This window comes from Camarhynchus parvulus, chromosome 14, assembly GCF_901933205.1.
Source record: "Camarhynchus parvulus chromosome 14, STF_HiC, whole genome shotgun sequence".
In the NCBI taxonomy this organism is placed as follows: domain Eukaryota; kingdom Metazoa; phylum Chordata; class Aves; order Passeriformes; family Thraupidae; genus Camarhynchus; species Camarhynchus parvulus.
The window spans coordinates 5,421,382-5,439,170 of NC_044584.1; the positions used below are offsets into that span (position 1 = coordinate 5,421,382).

At 47.3% G+C, this 17,789-nt stretch overlaps 1 protein-coding gene across 1 annotated transcript in view; it reads right to left on the reverse strand.

Moving 5' to 3' along the window:
- Positions 1-17,789, reverse strand: part of LMF1 (lipase maturation factor 1) — a 139,023-nt gene that overhangs the window by 117,098 nt on the left and 4,136 nt on the right. Inside the window, 2 exon segments of the mRNA XM_030958167.1 lie at positions 1,904-1,914; positions 13,250-13,559. Of these exon segments, the coding sequence (XP_030814027.1) occupies positions 1,904-1,914; positions 13,250-13,559 (321 nt within the window).

The window sequence follows — 17,789 nt, forward strand, 5'->3', positions numbered from 1 at the left end:
GCGCCCTTCCAAAAATAAGGAGGAAAAGTGGCCCTGGATCTGTGCCCATCCCCAGGGAAGGACCCAGGTGCCCTCACCACCCCACCGGCTCCAAAGCCAGGTTTATATCACAGTAACAATAAACTGAGCCTAAAGTGATCCCAGCTCAGCTGATTCCAGGCCTGGCTGATGCCCACTCCAGGATCTGCATCCCTGAGCAGCCCCTCAGCTTCCAGGGATGAACAGCCCAGCCTGGGGCTCTGCATTCCTGGTTCTCAGCTCCTTCCCTCCAGTGAGGAGCATTTTTAATCACTTTTCCCCATCAGGGCAAAGAGCAAAGAGCAAAACCTGTGGCAATACCAGTTGATCCCACAGCTTGTTGTTATTTCCAGGCTCTGGAGCTCTTTAAAATTCACAGGGACAGCCTGGAGATTGAATAGAGGCTACCAAAATCCATCCTGAGATGTAGCAAAAAAGAAAAAAAAAACCCTCACACTTCCTGGAGGGGGATAGGAAACAGTCAGCACTTACAAAGAACTCTCCAGGAATTTCTTTTTTGTTTAAGGATCTTGCTTTGAAGTAGATGCTCCCAAAGAATGAGGCTTCCAGAGCTCAGCAATATTTAATGTACTGCCCCAGCAATGGATGACAATGTTGTTGTTTCAGCTATATTATAACAAAAATATTGTGGTTTTCCTGTATTCTGACAAAAGGAACTGCAGATTTACATCTCCTTCATCTCATTCCGAAGGAGCCCTCACGCCAAAAACGGGGAAGGGAGAGACCCCACTGGGTACAAAGGGCTCCTTGGAGGGGGATCTCCACTTGGGACACAAGGAAAAGCCAAAAAAATATGAAACACCACTTGAAAAACAACACAAACAAACCATTTTTCTACACCCATCAGCAGCACACCCAGAGGATGAGCAACTCCAGTCCAATCCTCTGGGTTTGTGTTGTCCTGGATTAAATATCCACATTTAACAGGGAAAAATTATCTGGAACGCTTTATGGAGCAGAATGGAGAATTCTCCGTATTCTGGTCTCCACCTCAGCGTTCCCAGAAACCCTCAGACAGTTCAAGGAGCAACTTGAACTCCAGAACATTCCATGGGGAACGAGGAGACAGCTGCGATTCCCAGAAGGAAAAGGGATCCGACCTCCCTGGAACACGCCAGTGGGATTTGACCATTCTTGTGCCTCCTTTCTGAATAACCAGATTCCATCTGGGAACACAAATCCCCTTTCCAGCCATGATCCAGAGTCCTTCTCCACCCACCCACCCCATGCCATTCCTGAAGGGGGAAAACACAGCCAAAAAAGGCTGATCCAAGGTTCTATTCCATGGCAGGAATTCCCAGAAAACCAGCAGTTTTCCTAATATTTCCACAGAGGGGAATGCTTCCAGCAGGATTTCCAATCTTCCATTTAGGAATGGGTTGGAAAACTGCAAAAAAATCCAATTGGGAAAAAAAATGAACTCCAAGAGAGCAACACCTGCAGCTCAGCCCAGGAAAAAGCCCATGATAGGAATAAGAGGTTCCTGATACCCAAATCATCTGTGGAAAGGGAATTTGGGAGGAAGAGATTCCCTCCCAGGAATATCCTTCATTCCCTTCATCTCAAACATGATTTTTCCATCAACCCTCCTTATCCACAATTTACAAAATTTCCTTTCTTTAAGGGCAGAAAGAAATGCAGTGAAATTTAAACAAAAGCTTAATAAAAAAAATAAACTTCATAAAAATACCCTTAAATTAAAAAAAAAAATCAAAAATTAAATATGCCAGGCAAAAGAGAAAAAGAAAAAAATTAAACATGCCAGAGGAAGAGCAAGGCAAGCTGGAATAATGGAAAAGCTACATACCCACAAATGCATCAACAAAATATTACTGCAGCTTTTGGCTCATTTTTAGTCACTTACCAAAGGAATACCTGCAAAACAAAATGAAGAGAAAGCAAAATAATTAAAATTGGGGTGGATAAATTCAAGGGAATGACATCTTCTGTAGGTTTTGTTCCTCACTTCCAACATCTGGAGTTTCAAAACGCTGTCAGGGAGTACCGAAAAGCCCTGAATTGCATAAAATGTACCAAAAATGGGAAAATGCTGCTGCATGGAAATGGAAGAGGAGAAAATTCCTGAATTTTTTGGCTGTTCAGCACTCCAAGGAATTGTCCCCTTTCTTTGGGATACAGAAGGGCTGCTCCTGCTCTTCCCACTGCAATTCCCTTCAGCCTCAGCTGCACCAAGGTGATTTTCTGTAAAATTACCAATTCTGATTAAAACTGACTTTTAATCCCAAAGCTGAGCAAGTTTTAAGACGCTGTTCTTCAAATTTTGTTTATTCCCAGTATGGCTTCAACCCCACATCAGGAATTTGTATTTACTTATATGCATTTGTATTTATTTATTTGAATTTATTTATTTTAAAATATTTGTATTTATTTATATGTAATTGATTATTTATATGTATTAGTATTTATTTATCTTGTATTTGCATTTATCTGTATTTACTTATATGTATTTGTATTTATTTATTTGAATTTATTTTTATATATTTGTAATTATTTATATGTAATTGATTATTTATATGTATTAGTATTTGTTTATTTGTATCATATTGTATTACTTTATTTATATGTATTTGATTTTATGTGTATTTATTTATATGTAGTTTGTTTTTTATTTATATTTGTATTTATTTATGCACTTGTATTTATTTATTTATATGTATTTGTATTTATTTATATTTGTATTTGCACTTATTTATATGTATTTGTGTTTATTTATATTTGTATTTGCATTTATATGTATTTGTATTTATTTATATGTATTTGTAGCATATTAAACTAAACCAAAAAACCCCACCCCAATACTAAGAAACACAGCACATTTCAAAGATTTTAAGAAGGATTTGCTACAACTGAAAATATCCTGAATAAGTTGCATTTTACACTCATCACCGATGGGTTTTTGAACCAATCAACCTCAATATTTTACACCATACTTAACAACAACTTCCTACAGATTTACTGATGTATAAAGAGAAAAAAAATAGCAGGATCATTTGTAATTTAATGAATAATAAAAGCAGCTTTTTATGAAGTTATTTGTCATTAAGGGAACCTCACTCTGCTGATCTCCATCCTGCTCAACACCAACTCACAGGAACCACTCTCATTTCTTGGCACAAGCTAAGAACCCCCTGAGGCTCATTTAAAACACCCCCCCCCCCAAAATGAGGAATTAATAAAATATTGTATTTTGCTGAACCACATGAAGTTTTCTGACGTGTGTCTGGTGCTGATTACATCAATCCAGGCTCCCGGCCCCGTCATGTGATGACAGGCAAACACTTGTGGATTTATTTCTCTGAAGAAGCCTGCGAGACAAATGCCAAGGAAACCAAACCAAATGGCCCACTCTGAATCCATAAAAGCAGCAGGAATTCTTGCAGGGATTTCTTAGATTTTAATAGGTACAAGCAGGGCAGGTACCCAATTCCCACAGATTTCAGGCTGGGGGTTTAGAATTTAATCACCAGTTTTCCTTTTCAAGGTGGTTATAATGAGTTAACAGAAGTATTTATTAAAAAATGTGTTGGGTTTTTTTTTTTTCCTCCCCACATTTTGGTATTTGAAGCATTCCCAACAGATAATAAGGAAAAACATGGATTTGATATCGCAGGCCTGGGGGTAAATTTCACCAGCAGAACTTTTGATCTGCACGTTGTCAAATGCAGAAATTCTGCTGATTCAAAGTATATTCCACTTGGATTGCATAAATCCCATTAAAAAGTGATGTCAGGGCTGTTTTCTGCTGGAAGAGACAAGATTTTCAGCCCTGACTCGTCAGGGGAGGAAAACCCATGTCCCACTTAGCCTGGATCACCTGGGAATCATAAACATCATTTAATATTTGAGTTAAATTGTTTTCGCCGCCTTGTCCTGATGATTAATTCTAGCTTCAGTATATTCCTGAAAGGTAAAAACTGAGAGCAAAACCTGCTTTGAACCCCACTGTTCCCAAGGAAAACACTTCCTGCTGTCAGGGGTTTGAGGACACAGCTCTGCAAAACCTTCCAGGGGTCAGGAAATCCCCACCCAACACAAAATGCCACCTTTTCCAGAGAATTCCTTTTTTCCTGCATGCAAAGCAGGGGGGATGATGGGTTTTATTTGCTGGAGGAGGAGCTCATCAGCCAGACTTGCCCCATAAATTCACATTTCCTTCTCCACTCAGCTGCCCCAGAGTTGCTCAGGTTATTTAATGCAGGGGTTGTTTGGGATAGGGGTCTCTAAACCTGTCAAACATGCCCAAAAAGATATTCCAAACAGAGTCCATTAAAAATAGGATAAACCAGGCAGGTTTTGCCTTTACATCTATAAACTCTGCTTGTTTTACATCTATAAATTCTGGATGTTCTGAGGAAAATCCAGCTGAATTTGTACTAAAAACAGAATAAAACTCCACTCCAGCAGTGCCCAACAGCACCAGCTCCTTCCAGCTGAATTCCCACAGGCAGGAGAACTCCCTGCTCATCCCTAAATCTGCAGCTGGTGTTAACAGCTCCCACTGCTGCTCCCCACGGAGAACATCCCCATGGAAAGTGATCCCAGATGGCAACTTGGATGATTCCATCACAAATCCCTCTCCTTCCCTGGGCTCTGGAGCTTGGGATGAGGGAAAAGTTCCTGGGTACAGGCATATTTTCTATTTTCCACCAGGATGTGGTCCCCAAAAGGTTTCCAGGAGGTCTCCACAAGGTGGGAGCTCCACTGTGAGCTGGGAAGGTTGGGAATGTGGCATTTTAACTGTGCAGGTTTTCCCTCTGGCAGGGAGGGATGGATCCCTATCCTATCCCAGAGGATCATGTGCCCTGGAGCAGCCCCAGGTCACAGCAGGCAACCAAAGGGAGCTTCCTTCCAAAATTCCAGGGACAGGGAAAGCTGCATGGCCCACCTGCCACAAATCCAGCAGGGTGTTAAAGGGTTAAGCCATGGAAGTACAGAAAATGGGGGAAATGCACCTGTCCCAGAACAGGATTGTGAGAGATTCACCTGACCAGGCAGAAATTGAGATTTCCCCTCCCTTCTCCAGGCACCCAGCCCGGGATTATTCCACGTGCACATTTCCTTAAGCCTGACCTGGATCTTCCTTCCCAGCACACAAACCAGCAGCTCCTTGTCCTGCCCCCAGGGGCAAAGGGCAGAGAACAGAATCCTGGGGTGGTTTGGGTTGGAAAGAGCCCAAATCCCACCCAGTGCCACCCCTGCCATGGGCAGGGACACCTCCCACTGTCCCAGGTGCTCCAAACCCTGTCCAGGGATGACTCCACAACCCCTCTGTGCCAGGGTTCCAACCTCTCTGTTCTTTCTCATACCTTTGCTCTGCCTCCTTTCCTTCAACTAATTACTTTAATTAGCTTTTTTGATTTTCCCTCAGCTAATCCAACTCAGCCCCTTCAGCTTTTCCCCCCCCTGTGCCAAGGGCTGGAGCATCTCCTGCGCCCACAGCCACCCTCCAGAGCAAGGGGACACCCAGACTCTGCCACTTCCCTGGCCCTGAGCAGTGGAAAAGCTCATCCACAGCTTCCAAAAGTTACTGAAAGCTTGCTGGAAAACCACAATATACCAACCAAATTAAAGCTGTAAACACTTAGGATGGAAAAACACCCTTTTTTTTATCCCCTGGGACCTGGGGATTCACTTCCCCAGCCCATTTGGGAAACATCCCTGGCAAAATTCATGAAAATGAGATCCAGGATTAGTCTGGTGCACCATTAATTTCAGAACATCATTAACTTAAAAGTGTGGGGGTAAGAAACCTTTTTGACAGCTGGTTTTGGTCCCTGCCAAGCCTTCAGCACTGCACAGCCACGGTGGGGGGAGGAAATCAGCTGGAATGGGAGCAAATGAAACCAGTCTGGTTTCTGGATTCACTTTCTTGTGGTCACAGAGCTCTAAAAGCTGGGATTCTGTGCTCTGTAATTACAACATCCACATTGAAATGGGAGGAACGGGGCTAGCATTAAAAATAAAGGAGGAGGAGGAGGAGGAGGAGGTTTCTTCCTCGTGCTGGGAAAGGTGCCTGGGCAGGGCTGGAGGCAAGCAGGGGGTGAGGAAAGGGATGTTCCACCCTGTGCATCCACCTGGCTCTTGCCAAAACATCACACTGTGCTACAAAACATCACTCCCCTGGCAAGGCCTGCCCAGGAGAGCAAATGTGAATGATGGAGCTGAGCCCCAGCACTCAGCAGCTCTGCCCATGCTCCTTCCCAAAGTCACAGACGGCTCCAGAGCCCGCACAGGGGGGCTGCACAGTCTGACAGACTCCAGTGGGGTTTGCTTTGGTCAAATCCTGCCAGAGCCAAGAGCAGGTGCTGAGGTGGCAGCGTTGGGAATGCCACTGGGAGCTGCTCCTTGGGCTGGCAACTGAGCCCAGGGAAAGGGGAAAACGGGATCACAGGCCAGGCTGAGCGTCCCTGGGCTGGGATGAGCCCCAGCAGCAGGAGCACAGCTGGACACTGTGGAAAACCCCAGGATCAGCAGCAGCCTGGACACACCCAGCACCCAGAACAAGTGGGAATCACCTCCTGAGCACTGCTGTGATCCTGCTGCTGCCAGCAGAAAGGTTCTGCAGGTAACATCCCAGGAAAACAGGATGTCAGTAATCGCTTGATTAAAAGAGGAACCCTTTAATTGCATTAAACTGCATTTTTAAATAAATGCACGTAAATATATGCATTTATATTGCATATAATATATATACAAATAAATGCATATCTAGGACACGTAATATATAATATTTTTTTATATATATAACGCATTTATGCATTATAAATATTACATAATTTTAATTGCATGCATGGATCTCTCTGGGGCTGGCCTCTGCAGACTGGGATTGCCCAGTGCCACCTGCACTCACCTCACCCAGGACCAGCAACCTCCCACATTCCAGCTCTGCAGCACCAGCCCAGCCATGGATCAGCTCCTGCTGCCCACCCGCTCCAAACCCCACTGGGACCTCTCAAGGGCTGCTCCCACCCCAATCCCATCCCCAACCCAGGGCAAGGAGGGGAAAACCTTCCTCATGCGGGGGGAAAACATTCAGTGATTCATTTCTGCCATCAGCCACGATTCAATTTCCATCTCTCACCCCAAATATGGTTCTCATTAGCTTCATTAGCTCCCAGTTGTGCTGCAAGGCAGCGGTGTCACATGGAATTAATCTTTGTTTTCATTAATGTGTCATCCCCAGCGCTCAGGGCTGCTCGCAGCATTCTTTGAAACCGATCCACTCCCTCTCTTCTGGGCGGGGAGGAAGTGCCAAAAAGCAGCTTCCTGGGCAGGAAGGATGACCCCCTGAGATCCTGCAACTCTGGCTTGATGTTTGCAGAGATCATCTTTTCTTGCTGGGGACACAGGGAGGGCAGCTCCGAGCAAAAAGGGATGCGAAGCTGAGATAACAAAGAAATTCCTGAACGTCCCTGCCAAGGCCTCATTAAGGAATGAGATATTCTAACTTTTCTAGGTGTTGTTTTTGGGGTGTTTTGGAGAGCTGGGCAAATAAAGCCAGGTTGCAAAAAGGGTTATGTTTACAAGGCTCTAAAAACCTCCAATTTAGCAAAGGCACCAAGGTGATTTGGGTAACGAAATTTATCTATTTCTTTTCAATACACAAAACTGGACACTGGATTCAGGCACAACAGGAATTTCTGCTTCCACTTCCAACCTGAATGGGAAGCTGGTCTCAGTTAAGAATTACAGCCCCTCAGTACGAGCTTGTATCACTTCCAGACATGATAAAGCAGGACAGAGACTGATGGGCAGCCCCTGCCAAGGTCACCCTGTCAAGCCCAGCTGCCACATCCACTCCTGCCTGTGCAGTGATCCCTGAGAACTCCCCACGCGTCCTGACAAAACCCAGGACACCCAGGTTGCCATTCCTTTCTTCACAGCCCCTGAATTTTCAGACACCTTATGGTGAATTTATCCCGGAATTACTCGGTCATTTCAGAAGTGCATTAGTGATTCTGGTACAAAAACTGATTTAATTCCTGCTGGAAGCATCTCCCCCAGAGCTTGCCCCGCTCATCCCCACAAACACAATCCCACAGGGAGTGACACCCCATTTTTTTTTCCAAAATAAAATCTTCCTGAATTATCCAAACTGCTTAAAAATCCACAGATTCCTGCTGTCTTGGGCTGCTGGGAGCTCCAAAGGGGAATTTTCATCTGCTGCTCAGGATGGGCAGAGGGATGGAATGGGATCGTCCTTAAATTCCCTTCCACCCCAAACCACTCCAGGACAATCCCATCCACACTCTCGTGCCCTCACCATCAAAGGGTCACAAACAAAAAGTGCTTAAAAATGGGAATGTTCCGTCAAATCCAGCCCTGATTCACACCCTGGCTGCTTTCCAACCTGGAGTAAGGAACTCACAGACCTGTCTCCAACTTTTGCTGGGCTGCATCAGTCTGGACAAAGCACCTAAAAATCTCAAAACCCAAAGGTGTGTTAAATAAGAGGAAAAAGCATTGGGAGAGGTTGATTTAATGGCCACACATGCTCCTGGAGAGGGAAAACACTCCCTGAGCATCTCCTGAGCCCCACTGGAGCTCAGCCCTCAGCTCACCCTGATTAAACCCTGCATGGTTCAAGTGCTTTTTAATGAGAATAAACCCCACAAACCCCCCACCACACTCCAGCCCTTCGTCCTTCTCTGTTACAGACGAACTCCTGAGGACACTCATTTAATTGCAATTAAACCACCTGCCTCAGAGCCAAGCCTGCCTGACCTGCTGCACACTTGGCCTTCCAAAATGTCCTTTAATGTGAGACTTCCAAGCTGCTGTTCCAGCAGCAAAAGGGGAAAAACCACCAGGAACTCGGGGGCAGAAACTGAGGCATCTCCTCCCCCTCTGGGCAATTCAAAGGGCACATTTCATATCCCTTGCAAGATAAAAAGGATCTGCCTGCTCCTTCTCTCTGGCCCCCCAAATCCCTGCCTGCTCCTTCTCTCTGGCCCCCTAAATCCCTGCTGCACCACCCTTTTCCACAAGGAAGACCCCACTAAAAAGAACCTTGCAGCCACCTCGTGCTATAACCTTTTGTTTATTGCCTTGTTTAACTTATTCCCTTGAGCTCCTGTAACTCAACCAGAATCTAGAAAGAAAATAAAGGCAACAGGATTTAAAATCCCACCATCCCAGCCTTTTTTTTTTTCCCTTTTTTAATCTGTGCTGTCTGACAACGGGCAATGAGCTTTGGGAACACAATAACCCAGGGGAAGGAAAGGTTTTCAGATGCCAGTTGGAAATGCTGGAAGGGAGGAAACAACAGGAGAACAAACAGGAGATCAGTGGCAGAGTGGCTGAAAAGTTTGTTTCTATAAGAAAATGTAATAGCTCTCTGGAGACACCTTACTGGGGGATAAAAGTGAATTTATCCCAGAATTACTCAGCCATTTTAGAAGTGCATTAGTGATTCTGGTACAAAAACTGATTTAATTCCTGCTGGAAGCCTCTCCCCCAGAGCTTGTCCTGCTCATCCCCACAAACACAATCCCACACCACAAATGGAGGCTGCGTGGGGTCACCTGCAATGAGGATTTTGACTAAACCAGCCAAGCTTTTCCCATATTCCTGTTTAAATGGATGAAAATTCACAATAGGAATAATTCAGGAGGAAGTGGGGGGAAAGGCAAAGCCATTTGTGCGGGACCAGTGGAGCTGCACTCTGGACAAGCTGCAAAATGGATGTTGGGCTACAAGGAATTCCCACAAAAATCTTTTTAAAACATCTTTAAACAGCTTCTACTCGACTCAAACTGACTACTGTCACTTTACTCCTATTTTACTACTGCAAAAATGACAGGAATAATCAAGGTTAAAATGAACATAATGATTCAGCACTTCACCCAACAGGTCAGATATTAAATATTCCTCTGCCCTGGCAGATTTTGAACTCCTACTTCAAAAGGGAAAAGTTCAAAGTGGCAGATGGGGAAAAAAAGAAAAAAAAATCCAGTATTTTAAGGCAGACACACTGAGCTTCTGACGGAAGTGTGACACCATCACATGGGTGGCCTCGACCCCAAACACATCCAGGTTTAGTCTGCGCAGACCCACAGCTGGTTTGGGAAACCCAGCGTGACAAAAACCACCACGTTTCAAGGTGGAAAGCACTGGCAATCCCCACCCCACGCTTCCCAGGCACCAAAATAAATCAACTTCTCTGCAAGGTCACTTCACTGCGAGCACCACCAAAGTGCATCTTATTTCAGGCTGCTGAGAGTCAAGGACAACAAAGTGGCAAAGCCAAGGGACACAAGCTGGGCCTGGTTCTTGGGGTTTTAGGCTGCCCAAGCAACTCCTTATCCTGCAAACAGCTCAGAGGAACGGTTTCTTGAGGGGTTTCAGACCTCCAAGCCCTCAGCTGTGCTGTCCCCAGCTGCCAGGTGGGGCCAGGGCAGGCAGGGAACGTGTCCTGCCCTTCAAAGGCCACACTTTGCTCTTCTGAAGCTTCCCCTGGCTGAGCCCAAGCCAGCTGGGCAGCAGTTGAAAGAGCTGCTCCTTCAGCAGCCCAAAACAAATAGGGACATTTAAAATTAAAATAGACAAAAGGGCGATAAAAGGAATAAATTGTCCCTCTCTGGCCTAGAGAAGAGAGCTCTATTCCTGCTGATCCTGCTGCATCTCCCCTGGAGGGGCTTCCCAGGGAGGCTCAGCAGAGGATCCTGGTGGATGGGGAGAGCCCACAGGGGTGGCTCACAGGAGCCCAGGTTGGCCAGTGGATACGGACAGCAGGGTTGCACAAAAAAAAAAAAAAAAATAAAAATAATGTTTTTATTTTGAGCCACAAAGGATTTTTTTATATATTTGGGCCACAGGAGGAATTTCCTGCTCGTTTCAGAGACCTCTGTGCTGGGCTGCCTCATCCCTCCAGCCAGGAATGCCTGGCATTGTCCTTCCCACTTCAGGAAAGCTGGGCTCTCTTCAGGTGCTCTGGAGAAGCAACAGAACCCATCAAAACCTCTTAACCTGCCCCAAACTGGGAGCAAGACAATCACTGCACCATCTGCCCCCACCCAGAAACCAGTGTGAGAAGGAGATGTAAAGCCAGCCTTGGGTTTAAGGCCAGCCTTGGTTTTAGGGCCAATACTGCAGATTTCGGGTACTCTGAGCTGCTCCCTGTGCAGCACCACAGCTCCTGCAGGACAGGGAGCATTGAGTGAGCCCTGCTTTGTTCCTTCCCTGTGTTTCCCTGCACTGGAAGCAGCCAGCACCTCTCTGTCCAGGGAATTCCATGTCACACTGGAATAATCTGGGTTTGACCCATTGCAGAGGATCTGATGGAAAATGAGCCCACAGCTGAATGAGTTGGGCTGCTGGGAGTCCTCTGCCTCAGCCCTTCCCAAGAACCACCTCATTTCCTGTATAATACTGAAATTAAGAGGAAAAGCAACTGAGGGAACACCTCTAATCCCCCCTGTTCTCTTACCCCTTCCCCCTTGGTGTGTTTTTGTTGTACACCAAGCTAAATTTCAACCCCCAAATCTCAAGGAGGAAAGGAGGGGGGAAAAAAAATAATCCATCCTTATCTCAACTATCAGGAGTCAACTCCTTTCAAGCACAACAGGCTCCAGGGGCATTCCTGCCAGGATCACTGTCCTGGAGCTGGGAGGGGACCCCAGCACAAGGAGCTGGGGTTGGGTAAGGGCTCCTCCCTGTACCCCCCACCCTTGGCTTCTTCCTTAAAAAAGTACCAAAACAGCCACTCGGAGCTCACCAGGCACAACTGGAATTATTTTGGGAAAATCTCAGGAGTTCTGCAGGACTGTCAGAGGAGCCAACAGCCCCCATGCCAGGAAAAGTGGGAGCAGAGGAGCAGAACAGCACCCACTGCCCCAAGACGTGGAAAAAACCCACATTCCAGGTGGGTTTAAAAAAAAAATAAAACTACAAGAGCTCTACAGCACAGCAGCAGCACAGGGAACACTCCAGAGAGCTGTGGGCACTAATGAAGAGAGCCTGTCTTAATTATCCCACTGCTCCAGGAATGAACAGATCCAACCTCCAGCCCTGGAGTCACTGCAGCTCCAGAGCTCAGCCTCAAAACCTTGGCAGCCTCAGGGGGAGGCTGTTGGGATTTTTTCCCTTCTCCCCCTCCAAACAGAAACACAAAGAGGAGGAAGTCAAGGATCACAGCCAGGTTTTGCTCCTGTACCCCTGGAAGCCAGAGCAAGAGGATGCTTGAATTCCTGCCCTTCCACATTTAAAACATCCAGAAAATAGACAAGAAATTGTGGAATAATTTGGGAACAGGCAATGGAAAACCATCCACCAGAGTTATCTGTCCAGCTCTGTGGCTCGGTCTGCCAGCTTTAGCTTGGTGCTGAGTTAAGAGCTCAGAGAATGGAGCTTTTCAGAGGCTGCTCTCCTTCACCCACTGACATTCCAGCTGCAGTAGGATGGGAATGAATGGGGCAGCACATGCAAACCCGTAAAATCAAACCCGCTGAGCCCATCCGTGGAAAAGGTGCCCGGCTGTAAAGCCAGAACATTTGGGAAGAATCTCCCTGGGCACCTCCTGATGGCAGAAGCTTTTCCCTCCACACGAGCTCAGCTGCAGGCAGAGGCACCTCAGGAGGTGACCTGATGAGATTTAGGGTTTTCATCCTCTTTCAAACAATGCATTTGGGGTCTGAACAAGAGCGAGGACAAGGCAAACCCTTTATTTTAGCAGCACAGCCCTCCCCTGCAGCAGGGTGATTTACAGGAGTCAGGGTTTCTCCTTTTCCCCCCCACAAACTTTCTGTGCTTAGTGTGAAACACAGATTGCAGCTCTCTCCTGGACAGAGCTGAAAACTGAGAAACCACCCTAAAAACAATGATTGAGGGAATTCCCTCCAACAGCCAAAAGGGGAAGCACTGCACAGCTGGGATAACAGCATGGAATGCCATGGAATTACGGAAGGCCATGGAATCACGGAATGAAGATCATCAAATCCCACCCTGCAGCAATGAGCAGAGGAGAACTCAGGGCAGATATCCCAGCTAAGACAGAGCTGGGACATTCCATAAATCATTAGTGCCCATAAATCATTCCTGCCAGGTGCTGTCCTTATCTCACATTCCCACAGGGATAATCTGGTGAGGAGCAACCACAAATTGGACTGGAAATCCAAACTGCACCAGGAAAAATCAATGTGTACCACAAACAGCACGAGGGAGAAGCAGAGCAGAGAGACTGAGGACCCACCAGATCTGTCCAACGTTGACCAGGGAGAGGTAGAGGAGCCACAGCAGGAACATGAGAACCATGTTGGCACAGCCAGTCAGCAGCACAAAGGCTGCCACTGCCAGGCCAGCCAGGGCCAGGCAATCCAGGGTGCTGTCCATGGCAGACCAGTCCAGGAACCAGATGAGAGTGGGGGCATAGCTCAGGGCATCCAGGCCAACCTTCCCCTTGAAGTATTTCTTGACATCCTGCAGGTAGAGCTTGCAGGGGAGCAGCCCCTTCTCCCCTATCAGCTGCTTGTTCTGGTGAAAGGCCACCAGGAAGGCCACAACTGCAGGGGAAAAAAAAAGAGAGGGAAAAACTGTGTGAGGAACCATCCAGGATGAGGGAGAGGATTGGAATCCAAAATTAGGGAAGACGTTCTTGGAAGGAATTTATTCCCAAATCCTTATCTCCATTAAAATCCAACACAGTCACCACAGTGCCCAACAAAAGGTGCCCTGGGTTGCACCTGGAGGATCTTTAAGGTCCCTCCCAACCCAAACCATCCCAGGATTCTGTGGTTTCTATGAACCCCAATGCAGCAGGCACAGGAATCCTGTAAATCCTGTCTTGGCTTTGGAGGAGAACAGATCTCCAGCTTTATGTAACATTACCTGGGCACCTACCAAGTACAAGAATCTTTTCCTTGTATTGAAAACACTTCACAGATCAAAATATTGTTCATGAGACAGCTTAAAATCATTGACACCATTAATGAGGTGTTCAAGGATGGTGTGGGCTGGAAGGGACCTTGGAGATCCTCTCATCCCACCCCTGCCATGGCAGGGACACTTCCACTGTCCCCAGGTGCTCCAAGCCCCAGTGTCCAGCCTGGCCTTGGGCACTGCCAGGGATCCAGGGGCAGCCCCAGCTGCTCTGGGCACCTGTGCCAGGGCCTGCCCACCCTGCCAGGGAACAATTCCCAATATCCCATCCATCCCTGCCCTCTGGCACTGGGAGCCATTCCCTGTGTCCTGTCCCTCCATCCCTTGTCCCCAGTCCCTCTGCAGCTCTCCTGGAGCCCCTTCAGGCCCTGCAGGGACTCTGAGCTCTCCCTTCACCAGGTGAGCACCCCCAGCTCTCCCAGCCTGGCTCCAGCTCTGGATTTGTTCCAATTCCTTCCTGTGCTGAGGACCCCAGAGCTGCTCAGAGCACCCTCAATTCTTTGAGCCCATGGTTCACCCCCACAACTGCCCAGAACAGCAGCTCTGACCCTCTGCATCCTCTCACACCCTGGAAGGTTGGAAATCCAAAATCTTACCATTTTCCCACCCCTTCAATTCCCACTTTTCCATGTCCTTCCAGCTGTCCCATTTATAGTGTTGCTGCTCCAGCCCTGGACACTCTTAGACCAGCCAGCTGCTTTTTTTAACAGCACATCAGCAATTTAATTACAGCTCACAGACCTAGCATTTGATGTCCTACAGAGAAAGTTGGGCAATTTTTAGGCATTATCTCATATTTTAGGCATCTCCTGCAGTTACCAATTTGCAGTTTGTAACTCCAGTAATCTCCATGTCTCGGGGAAAAAAAATAAAAAACGAGGAAGGCCAACATTTCCTGATTAGGCAGCATCCACTAATTTACCCATCCTTCAAACATTACCCAAACAGCAGCCACGTCACGGGCAGCAGCACCAGAGCTCCTGGAAAAAGCCAATTTGTTCCCCTCCCCAATCTTCCTTGGTTAACGATCAAATCTGTTTCCTTCCTTATCTCAATGCTGGCATTCTGCAAACAACAACCCTGGTGTTCATCTGGTGTGTCTCTCACTGGGAGCACTGGGGGAGAGGCTGTGTGAAATCAGAGCCCAAATTTTCCCATTTCTTTGAAGTCTGAAGCAGCAACCCAAAGTCTGCAGCCCCAGGGAATCCGACTGAAAGTCCCATTCCCCAGACAAAAGTCTCCAGTGGGTTCCACTTAATCCACTTAACGCTCCCCCAGCTCCCTGCACACAGCCACGGGTTTTATTCTCATTTAAAAACCACTAAAAGTCATCAGCAGCACACAGCAGAGGTCACTGGGAGGGTTCCCTTTGATCCCAGAAGATCCTGAACCCCAGGGATGGCACAATAAAGTTGGGAGCTAATGGGTTGTGTCTCTTCCCATCCATCTTTTCTACACAGTGAATGATTTTACAAATAAGAGACATTTTTTCTTCAATTATTTTACTCAATTATGGATAGGGAGAGACATGAGAAAAGCTGATTCAAACACTACAGGATCAGTTCTGGGACACAAATTAAGTGTTTGCTATTTTACCCATATTTTTCCACCAACACTCAGCTCAGCACAACTGTGTAATCAGAAAGCCTGACATGAAACCAGCAGAAATCAAATTCTTCTGAGCTTTAGATAGCTTAATATCTTCATTTTTGGCTTTAAAAAAGCCAACTGAAAGCCAGTTCTGCCTTAAAACTCCGTGGCTTGATTTCCCATGATTAGCACTGCAATTTGCTGCACAGTTTTCCAAAAGTGCTAATCAAATTCACCTCTAAATGCTCCAGAATTGCTGCCCCAACCCATAAATGCTGAGCAGGTTTTTGCCTAAAAAAAGTCCAAATTAGACCCCTGTGCCGTGCACGAGACAAACAAGGAAAGGGTAAATTAGGAAAAACAAACACCAGCAATTCCAGCAAAGTGCACACTGGATGGACAGAATCCTGCTCAGCCTCTCCGAGCCTGCAGGCAGCAAAAAATGGGTTGGAGCTGCCATGAAATGCACATTTTGGATGGCCCAGCTCAGACTCCAAAGGGGTTTTCCCATTTCCCACTGCTGGGATTTCCCAGAGCCCCATCCACAATGAAAACCCAGCAGCACCAGCCCTGATTTTGGGAGGGTTCACCTGCCCCAAAGCAAACCCCAGCGTGCCAGCTGTGCCCGATCCATCACCTGCCAGGTGACGCTCGCACTCCCAGAGCTCCATCCCGGATCCAGCTCCCTCTCCTGGACACTCCCCGTGCTCAGTCTGGGATCACTCCAGGCTCCCTCTCCAGCATCTTTGGGATGGCTTCATCCCCATGCAGCTCCCACCTCCACCCAGCCAGCCCTGAGGTTTCCCCCCCAGGCTGCAGTTCCTGTGCTGCTGGACACGGGGAAGAGCCAAAACTAAAGAAACTGCAGAGGATTTCAGCAGCACAGGAGATGCTCAGACCCAGGAGGGAAAAAGGGAAGTTATTTATCAGCTTGTCATTGCTTCCTCTCCCTGAAGCCCAGAGAAACTGGAGCCTTAAGTTCAGTGTAACAGACCCTGCTGCCTTCTCCAGGAGCCTTCCCTTCAACTGTGGCTTGGACAGGGAGTATAAAAATCCCTTTCCCCCAAAGCCTGTGCTCCTTCCTCTTCCTTAACCCTTATTCTGGAACCTCTCTCCCTGTGGCCGCGTGTTTGGGGATTTTTCACTCTGCATCTCCCAGCTCAAACAACTTTGCTTCCACTTTGGGCACTGACGGGCAGCATGACCACCCTGCAGGGCTTGGGGCACACTGCCCCAGCTCTCCTTGCTCCTGCAGCTTTTCCCTGGGCCTCTGCACCCTCCAAGCCTCCAGCCCTGGCACAGATCTCACCATCCCTGGCCTCACTGCCTGTGCTTCCCTTCCCAGGGACAATTCCAGGACCGAGGAGTCGCAGCTGGATGTGCCATTCCTGGGGCTGTGCAGGTGGAGGGAACAGAGCAGCTCCAGGTCTGCCTCCCACTGCAGAGCCTCTGACAGCTCACATGGGAGCTCTCCCTGCTGCCAGCTGAGCTTTACATAATACATGCAAATTACCAGGGCTGCTAATAGACCTTCCATACTTATCCTCACCTCAGAAGGTGCTTCACTGTACTTTTCCATTAACTCCCCCCCTTCTCTACCTTCTCCCTCCCTTCTCCCCCCAAACCCAGCATGTTCAACCCCGCCATGGTACCAATAACCAGCACCCAAGCGTCCCCATCCAAAGGGATTCGCTCCATCCAGGTTTCCCTGGCACCTCAGCTCCCTTCCCTCAGCCCAGGCTCAGACTGCCATGGTGGGACAATGAGAGGATCCCATTTTTCATGCTCAGGAAAGATTTAAAGATGTGAAACCCAAAACTTCCCGGTCATATGGCTTTTTCTGTCTTCCCCCCCTCTTGTTAAAAGAAGTCTTAACTTTTCCTTGATGCCCTAACCACAAGAAGAACTGAACCAAGAGCAGAGAGGTTTGCCTGAAAACCAAACTACACAAAAACTCTGCCTGGAGCAGTTTATCAAGTGCCCCTTTGACCCAAGGAGGCATTTGAACAGGCCCTGAGCTGGATGCTGCAAGCTGAGGTTGCACTGCTGGAGAGAAGAAAGAGCAGAATAGTCCTGGTATTTTATTACCAGAGAAATGAATCAAATAAATTTTCAATTGATGAATTCCCCTGCAAAGTTTTGCAACACAGAAGCAGCAACACCAGAGCACTGAGCAAAAGGGTGAAGCCAAGCACCCACAAAACCACAAAAAGTGCTCTGCCCTTAACACCTTTTTTGTTTTCTTGCCTTTCACAGCCAAGCTG